We start from the raw sequence: 9,726 nt of genomic DNA, 5'->3' as shown, positions 1-9,726 counted from the left end.
TTGAAGAGGGTAATTTTTTAAAATTATTTAAAAGTTAAAGGGAGATGGTTGAAGTTTTAGATTAAACGTTTTTTTAGATGTCTAAAACACCTGCAATTCATATTCAGATTATCTTCTGATAATTTCATAAACCAGAAGTCATACATTAAGTTTATATATTGTTACCAAATAATTTAACTTTAAATTAAATTCGTCAGTTTTTATCATCTGGAAAATACCCTACATTTTCGCGCTGTTTTGTCTCAGTTTGAAGGCTACTGTCTCTTTAAGAGACTCTAAAGTAACGCAGCGGGGGGGTTTTTTTCAGTCAAGTAAAGGTTGTCTGGAAAAAAAAACGCTTGAAGCAGCTAACGGCTGCTCCAAGTGTTAGTTGGAGAAGCTAAATCACTGAACAACACGGCAGCTTACGGTCATGTTGTTCAGTGATTTGGTGAATTCGTCGAAAAATTAAGATGGCGGGCGTCCTTAGGCTGAACGGTAAGACTCAGCAGGCGAAAAAAACCATAGCAACACGTTAGCTTTATGCTAACGTTTGTGCAGTGATACCATCGAGCCGTACATGGTGCTGCAGGGAACAAACAGCAACCGCAACACTTGTCCTTTTTTAATCTCGATTTAACTGTAGTGAATTCAATAAACATTAGCTGTTTGACTAAAACGTTGGATTTAAGGCATGGTATCTCAACAAAAAAGTATAATGACTTTCATAAAGACAACATAGTAATTTAGTTTGTTGCTCACTTTTGTTAATAAAATGCCCATAGAAGGCCACATCGACTTATACAAACTAAAAGGTTATTTTGCATGAAATAATTTGATGAATCACAATCTAAGTAGTGGAGTTCAGGAAAAATAATTTTCTGTATAACATTATTCGTAAGACAGCTGTAATCAACTAATTTAGTTGTGTGGATTTTTTTATGATGGTGTTTAAATTAAAATCCAACAAACTGAAGCATTTTTTGCATGTCTGTGGTCTACATGAAAATATTCTAATTGTATTTTGTGTATTCCCTTTTTCAGTTCTCATTTGACAATCAGGAATCTGTCAAAGTCCTTGTAACAACTTTTCAAAATGAAAAAGAGACTTCTAAAAAAATTCTTCATGTTTCAAGTACCAATAATCTCATTGAACAAACTCTTGCCCAGCAATCTGGCTGTTTGTTGGACAGGATCTTAAAGTATAATTCTGACTTCTTGGAGTATATTGATGTTGACACCAATGTGGAAATTAAGGACTTTGACAGATTCCATGTGTTCCTGTCAACTGGAGGGCCCCTAGTGGAAGCTTCTCTCGAAGAGACAAATCAAAACCAGGTAATGTTTGAGTTGGACAAATTAATCTTTTTTATTGTTCTCATATTGATTTAAAGTCAGCATTTATTTTTTTTAAGTAGCTCATTTACAGAGTGAATTGGTTTCATTGCCATTTATTTGTACTGTAATTTTACTGGTTGAAAAGTTTTCTAATTTAATCACAAACTTCATTCAGTTTTTCTGTATAGCTCTTAGATTCTTTACGATTGTTGTGAAAATGTTGAACATGCTGCAGTGATAACTATTATTTATCCTCTACAGCCCCATACTAATAGGGTAGAGGACAGTCAGTCCTTACAATCACTACTAGTAAAGAAAGCACCACAGATCCTGAAGGAGTATGAGACCACAGGTTTCCTGTCAGTTCAGTCAAGAAAGCTTCTTGTGAAGACATGCATAGGAGACCTAGTTCAGAGATGTGGTTTGTAAGTATATTGTTCTTTGTTGACACTTTGCAAAAAAAATTTTTCACTTTAAAAGTCTCTTTGTGAACTGATGCAGCAAATTGTGATCTTCCGTCTTTGTATGAGTACATTGAATAAATGACTGAGAATGGGTGGTGTTTTTGTTTTCCAGTTATCCTCTTAATGGAGACAAGCTGGCTTTAGCGAAGAGCATCATTGCCACCTTCCCATCTCTGATTGTCCAGGTGGCTGGACAAGGGGAGGGATTTGTAAGTAAACAAGTGAAACAACATATCAGTTTTCTATTGGGGTCCAAAATAATAGATTCACTTGTATTTCCTTGTATAATTCGTCATAATTTCTGAAAAGTTTTCAACTGATTGAAAAAATTTTTTTTTCTTTATCAGGAGCATTTCTATGATCCATTATCTCACAGTGGGTTCCTAGTGGGTTCCTAGAGACTAAACTGCGTAACCTCCGACGGAATCTGCAACAAGATGAAAGACGCTACAGGAAACGAAAAGTTACCAGCGACCGGGGGGAAGCACAAATATCCAGTGCAACTGAGACTGAAAATGACAACACAAATGAGTGGGTCACCTTGATCAAAAGGTTGCGGCCCTCTTCAGAAAACCTTTCAGCAATCAAGTCTGGTATGGAGAAAACATTCACCCAGCGCAGAGCATGGATTATGAGGGAATCACCGACCCTTGCAGAAATATTGCGTGAATATCCACGATTTCTGGACATGCCGAGTCTGGTAGGTTTGCTTCTTTTCCTCCCTTCTAACTTTGACTGAACCAACAATTTTCTACTTGTAGATTTTTTCTTTGTTTTTTCTTGTTCTAGCTGGACTCAGAGTTTGGAAGGCTCACAGGTGAAAAGGCAGACCTATTCCTTCGTAGATGGGAGGCCAACATCATGCCAAAACTCAGAGCTGTGGCTGCCATGGAACCGAGACTCTGCACTCTTTTGAAAAGGATTGAAGACATGACCGAAGGTATTTATAGTAGGAGTGCGAATCTCTCAGTGTCTGGCGATTCGATTCAGATTTTTGGTGTCACGATTCGATTCAAAATCGATTTTCGGTTCAGAAACGATTTTTCTATTGAAATGGTCATAAGTGCTGTTTAAATTATGTAACTGATAAGATGAAAAGAGTAAACAAAAATGTAAACAATAGAACATTTATTTAAAACAATAATTTAAGTTCCTTACTGTATAAAATCTTTTTGCATCATTTTATATTTATACCAAAATCAGGAACAAATATAGGAGTGCATAAAATTCTGTCTTAAATTACCAGTATTAGGTTAGCTTAGCTGTCTGGCTTTTTCTAAAATTAAAATAAAAAATCTAGGAACAAAGAATCCATCCATCCATCCTTTACCCACTTCTTTCTTTTATATATAAACACAAAAGTACCGTATTTTCTGCCGTATACGTCGCACTGGGGTATAAGTCACAATAGCCACATAATGTCCAATAATTTAGAAAAAAAAACACGAATAAGTCGCAGGAAGGTAAATTCCTTATTTTATAAAATGGCGAACGATGTGTACCGGTATTTACAACGACCCGCAGAAGTACACATTTTTACAGGTTTGATTTTTGTTCACTTTCAGATGAGGCTTGTTACACAACGCTTGTGTTGTTAACACACCTACTGCCCCCTGTTGGTGCAAGTCGATGTAGCGTCAAGACCACGATAACTTACCTTCTGGATTTTGTGCCGGTAGGTAGTAACCTTGGTAAAATTGTTGTTAAAGATAAAATTTGTCAGAGTGCCTGATCATTTCACTAACAAATTTGTTTTGTTTTATTTTTGGTCTTTTGTCTCTAAGCCTGGAACAAGAATAGCATCGCTTTGCAATGATTCCTCTGCTTCACAAACAAATCATCAGCCCCAGTTGATCTGCATCGGTGACCTGCGGTCATTGAAGCAGTATGTCATCGTTGCAAAGAACGACAAAGTCACCATCCCTCTAGACGATGGTCTCACGTGTGCTGTGGACAAGCTTTTCAAACTCTACTGGGTGTGTAACTTGTCTTATCCACCACAACTCTGCCCTGTCTTTACGTTCTTTGAGTACATCTACGATCTACCATTCTCCACACAAAGAAAGGCAAAAGTGCTGGAACTGATTGCACAACTTAAAGCTTGCAAGTAAAATGTACAGTTGTCCAAAACGTAGAGGGACTTCATTCAAAGAGGTGAAAAACCTCATATGGCACCTCCGTGAAATACATTGCTTATCAGATGGACAGAATATAAAAATTATATGTGGTCAAGACAATTGTCCAAGGACATATTATAACTTGAATTCATTTTCTAAGCATCTACATAGAGCACATTTTGAGACAGGTACAAAAAATATGACTGTTGTCCAACCCTTGTACTCAAGTGGGGCTTCAAACAGTGTGGAACAAACTCATTATATTTCTGATCATTTAAATACATGCAATGTCAGTGATGGCATGGTTGTAGCTCCACAATCAGAAAATTGCATTGTCCTCAGTAATTGTGCAGCGTCTTTTGTGGCCCAGATGTATTCATCTTCAAATGTAACTTTTTCTGATGTGTTGAAAAGTGTGAACTGTGCAAAGGAGCTGATTAATAGAACTGTAGACAAGTGGCAGCAGTCAACTACTACCTTGTTGAGTAGTTTGCAAGTACCTGGTGACAGTGATGCTACTAAAGCTTTGATGAAAGAGTTTGAAACTGCCAAGAACATATTTGATGATGTTGACACACAATATAAAATGAGCAAATATTTTACAGAGAAGTTTTCACTTGTCAAACCAAAAGAAATATTTTTAGGTCACAGATCTGATACAGCAAGACAAAACGGTCAGATAAAACAAGTTTTAGTCGCGGACACATGCCAGTACATATCGATAATTGAAACCTTAATGTTTTTATTTGAACATGAAGAAATGCAAGACCTCTTCCTTTTAGAAAACAAGAGCACAGACAATAAATTGCGTGACTATTGTGATGGCTCACATTTCTCAGCACATCCATTGTTTCAAAAGTCCCCCAATGCTTTGCAAATACAACTGTACTTTGATGACTTGGAGACAACAAACCCCTTGGGTTCAAAAACAAAAATACATAAGCTTGGAGCTATGTATTTTACCATAAGGAATTTGCCAACCAGCTGCAATTCAACACTTTCCAATATTCATCTGTGTCTTCTGTTCAACTCAATTGACAGAGAGGTATATGGATTTGACAAAATTTTGCAGCCACTTGTGGAGGACCTGAAACTTCTTGAAGATGTTGGTATAACATTAAAATTAAAAGGACAAAACCATCATCTGTATGGTACAGTCTGCTTGTTAACAGCAGATAACCTTGCACTGCATACGCTTGGTGGTTATCTGGAGAGTTTTTCTGCTAATAAATTTTGTCACTTTTGCATGATTGACAAAGCAGATGCACAGGTGATATATGATGAAGATGAAGTGGAGCTGCGTACAAAACAAAATTACCAGCACCATGTTGGACTAAATGAGTCTAGCAAAACAGGTGTGAAAGAAGACTCTAGCTTGAATAAGCTACAATATTTTCACGTCACAGAAAACTCAAGTGTTGATGTTATGCATGATGTTCTTGAAGGTGTAGCTCCCCTAGAGGTTAAACTAATGCTGCAACATCTCATTTATGTAGAAAAGTTGATTACATTGGAAGAACTGAATGACAGAATTTCTTGTTTTCACTATGGAAGTGGAAATGTCAAAAATAAGCCAAGTGTCATATTGAACTTGCGAACTGGTGAGAATCCTGTAAAACAGACGGCTTCACAAATGTGGTGCCTTTTACTCGCCTTGCCTTTTTTACTTGGAGATCTTGTAAACAGAAAGAGTCAACATTGGAAATTATTAGTTTTATTAAGTGAGATCTGCAGCATTATTTTTGCACCAGTTGTTACGAAAGGGCTTGCTGTCTTTCTAAAACAACTGATAATGGAGCATCATACTCTTTTCAAGCAGCTGTATGAGAGAAATCTCACACCGAAACATCATTTCATGATACATTATCCACGGATAATGGTTCGTTTTGGACCTCTATCTAAACTTTGGTGCATGCGATTTGAAGCAAAGCACAATCCGTTCAAAAGACTTGCACACGTTATGTGCAACTTTAAAAATGTTTCAAAGACTTTGGCTTTCAAACACCAGGTACAACAAATGTATCATTATAAACATAGCTCTATCATCTCCAAGAAAATCAGTGTGACCAATGCCTATCTGGTTAGTGTGGGGCAGTGGCGGCGCCAGGGGGACGCTAGGGGGCGCTATAGCTACCCCTAGAAAAGTTATAGCACCTCCATAGCACCCCCAGGAAATATTTAGATTTTTTTCTTCATCTAATTTAATATTTTAAATATGTAGTTGTGGCATTTTCTTCTAAAGACAAATATATATAAAAAGAATCAACCATTCTAATTTCAGTAAAAAATAAAAATAAAAAAAATAATTCAACCTGATTTGAACTTTGCGTATTATTACTTCCGGGAAGCAATTGAGAGGAACACGCTGCGCAAATATGGATCGTTTTTTGCAACCAAAAGTTCCACGGATGGAATTTGAGAAGGATGCATTTTTGGAAGCAGAGTCCGACCAACAAAGAAATATTAATCTGGATGAAGAAGATAAACTGTGCAGTTATCCTTCCACTGCTGCTGAGAATGCTAACAGTGTTAGCACTGGACAGCTAGAAGATCTAAGCAGAAGTCCTCAAGATGGACCAAGACGACCACTTCTGCAAAAATACCCATCACGCTTGTTTGGAGTGCAACAGAGAAGTTTTAGTAAAGGCTGGCTCGATCAATATTTGTGGTTAGAATACAGCGTGAGTAAAGATGCCGTGTTTTGTTTTGCTTGTCGGCATTTTCTAAAAGGAGGACACAGGTTCCATCTTGAGCCAGCATTTACCGCGCTCGGCTTTAACAACTGGCGGAAAGCAGCAGCGTCATTGAAGAGCCATCATGAAAGCGCCGGACACAAATTTGCAATGGAAGCGTGGAGTGAATTCAAGTTTAAACAAACGAGTGGATCAAAACTCCCCAACATGCTCGACAAAGGACATTCTGCATTGGTTCAGGAGAACCGGAGGTACATGATGGGTGTTGTAGAAAGTTTGCGCTACACAGCTTGTCAGGGAATCGCACAGCGCAGTCACAGTGAGAAACAGGATTCAGCTAACAAAGGTAATTTTCGTGAGATGCTTGATGTGATTGGAAAATTTGATCCCAATGTCCAAAAAAAGCTGACAATTAATCCATCTAATGCTAAGTATGTTCATCATGACATACAGAACGAAATATTTAATGTTATGGCTGAAATGATAAGAAAACAAATCAGCAATGAAGTGAAAGAAGCTCAACACTTTGCTATTTTGGTGGATGAAAGTAAAGATATCAGCAAAAAAGAACAAATATCTGTTATTGTTCGTTATTTGCAGCCAGATTCAGAGAAGGTGGTGGAAGAATTTTTGCATTTCACCCCAGCAGAAGGATTAGATGCAGACTCACTTTTTGACTGTATCAAAATGACCCTCAGTCGTTGTAATATTGATATAAATTGCTGTGTCGGACAGTGCTATGACGGTGCTGCTGTTATGTCCGGGTGCAACAATGGAGTTCAAGAAAAGTTGAGAAAAGAGGTGCCGCAAGCTGTGTACATTCACTGCCATGCTCACAGGCTGAATCTTGTGTTAGTAGACTGTGTACATAATGTTGATGCTGCAGCCGATTTTTTTGAGATATTGCAAATGCTTTACAAGTTTTTTTCTGGGTCTGTTGTTCATGATCTTTTTTTGAAGAAGCAGGAAGAACTTGTGTCAGCTGTACAGCGCCTAGAACTTAAAAGACTCAGTGACACCCGCTGGGCGTGCCAGTATGATTCCATACGTGCTGTCAAAAAAACTCTCCCAGCTGTTATAGCTACGCTGCACGATGTTGTTGACCAGAAAAATGCTAAAAGGAGGACGGAGGCTAAAGCTCTCAGTGCACTTATAGATAAGAAGTTTGTTCTGCATCTTGTAATTTTTGAGGATATTTTCAGAACAACAAAATTCATGTCTGATCAGCTACAGTCTCCTAATTTAGATCTAGTAGCAGCAAATGACCTGGCTCATTCTGTAATAACTGCTTTAACAGAAAAACGCACAGATGACAAATGGGAGACACTCAGAAAAGAAGCAGAAGAACTTTGCAGCAACACAGGAATAGCAACAGAGACTGTACATCGGCAGAAAAGACAGACTCAAACAGCTAAACATCTAGAGCACTTTATTGTGGATGCCTCAATAGAAAGAAAAGGTGCAGACAGCACGGATGACCTAAAAACAAAATCATTCTATTCTGTTATAGACAGGATGCTAATGGAAATGAAACAGCGTTTTTCTTCAGAAACTAATGAAGTACTGAAAGGTTTGCCAGCTCTAAACCCCAAACACCCATCATTCCTTGACAAAAAATGGATACTGCCTATGGCCTGTCTTCATGGAGTTAACGAGGAGAACTTGTCAGCTGAGCTCCACCAGGTTCGCCGGCTGCTGAAAAGGAAAGAAGAACTGGGACTTATAATCAACAACACACAAGACTTCCTATCTGTGATGCGGCCCTACAAAGATGCATTCCTGGACTTGTATAAGCTGATATCCATATCTTTGACTCTTCCAGTAACATCAGTGAGCTGTGAGCGCAGTTTTTCTTGTTTGCGTCGTTTGAAGAACTACCTAACAAAACAGCAGCGGAGACAGTCGAACAAGTGACCTGGCACTTCTTGCTATCAATCCTTTAAGAACCAGGACCCTGGACAGTGACAGGATTATTGATGCTTTTGCCCTCAACCACAATAACAGGCGGATTGTCCTGTTATGAAGACTTCTGATGGTGAGTGAATGATTTCAATCTTCTCTGACTTTGTAATGCATTCAGCATTGTGGACTGAAATTGTTTATGTGATACATCTGGGGAAACAATGTGAATTTGTTGTAACAGTTTGCATACTAAGATCTATAAATATGGCAAGTGTGTCACGTTTGTATATGCTTTAAATTAATTGCAGAGTACCACATTATTCACTATCCACTGTATTGGTGACTGCTGATGTCAGAGTTTTCAGTGCACCTGTGTGTGTGTGTGTGTGTGCGTGCACGTGTGCTTGTGTTTGTGTTGATAACTCTAGGGAAGAAAAATAACCTTCATAGCACCCACAGTAAAATGCTTAGCCTCCCCTTAGCACCTGCTGAAAAAAATTTCTGGAGCCGCCACTGGTGTGGGGTCACTGAAAAAATCAGAAATCTTGTTGAGCCACTTGAGGTTAGCTCTAGAAACGGACATTTCTTTAACCACTACCATCTATTTGTCTCACAGTGTTGACGTGTATAGCAAAGTCTACACAACTGGTTCCATACTGCCATTGAGAACAGATCACAGAAATGAGCCTTTATTTGGTGAAGTTATTCATATTCTGGCACATAACGACTCCATTCTCATCTTTGTTCAAATACTAAATGTACAGTACTTTGATGATCATTTTTATGGTTATGCTGTACAAAAAACAAGTGAACATGAATTGATCACACTTGCAGAACTTTCTGATTTCCATCCTTTAGATGTTATGAGGAGTTTTGGCACCAGCGAGCTGTATGTTGCCCCAAAATACAAAATCTTGTATCTTGGTTGATGACTACAGGGTTGTAAAAACATGTTGCCATTTGTGTGCAATTAAAAAATTCAAGTGATGTATTGTAATAATAATTGTAATAAAAGTATCTAATATCCTCAAATAGAAATGTCATTTTTTACCTAATCTATGAAAACTCATTTTATACACATATGTGTCAAAATGACACATTTTGACACAAATTTGTGTTGATTTGAGCAACACAATATTTGTGTTAAAATGAAAAACACATTAGTTGTGTCATAAATAACACACCATGTGTTGTCCCTGAGCTGATTCAGCACATGTGTCAAAAGCAACACAT

General features: G+C 37.9%; 1 protein-coding gene and 1 long non-coding RNA gene across 2 annotated transcripts; both read left to right on the top strand.

The window, feature by feature from the left end:
- The first annotated feature begins 311 nt into the window (after positions 1-311).
- Positions 312-1,970, top strand: LOC119430307. Its single transcript, XR_005187900.1, has 4 exons — positions 312-477; positions 1,024-1,317; positions 1,579-1,742; positions 1,894-1,970. It is a non-coding gene; the product is annotated as an uncharacterized LOC119430307 (long non-coding RNA).
- A 4,175-nt stretch (positions 1,971-6,145) lies between these two features.
- LOC119427597 (zinc finger MYM-type protein 1-like) lies at positions 6,146-8,505 on the top strand. Its single transcript, XM_037695236.1, has 2 exons — positions 6,146-6,486; positions 6,772-8,505. Exons 1-2 carry the CDS (start codon positions 6,274-6,276, stop codon positions 8,503-8,505), a joined length of 1,947 nt encoding a protein of 648 aa, XP_037551164.1. The 5' UTR covers positions 6,146-6,273.
- The last annotated feature ends 1,221 nt before the right edge of the window (positions 8,506-9,726 follow it).

The sequence above is a fragment of the Nematolebias whitei genome, chromosome 2, assembly GCF_014905685.2.
Source record: "Nematolebias whitei isolate Nwh7 chromosome 2, NemWhi1, whole genome shotgun sequence".
In the NCBI taxonomy this organism is placed as follows: Eukaryota; Metazoa; Chordata; class Actinopteri; order Cyprinodontiformes; family Rivulidae; genus Nematolebias; species Nematolebias whitei.
Note: the sequence above shows the minus strand (reverse complement) of the source record. Positions and strands in the feature narration are given on the sequence as shown.

What these genes read in the sequence shown, in the direction of transcription:
- LOC119427597 (XM_037695236.1), top strand. Translation starts at nt 6,274, where the DNA reads ATGGATCGTTTTTTGCAACCAAAAGTTCCACGGATGGAATTTGAGAAG. An exon ending in AAGATGGACCAAGACGACCA is followed by an intron (nt 6,487 to 6,771) that starts CTTCTGCAAAAA and finishes TTCAAGTTTAAA; the next exon opens with CAAACGAGTGGATCAAAACT.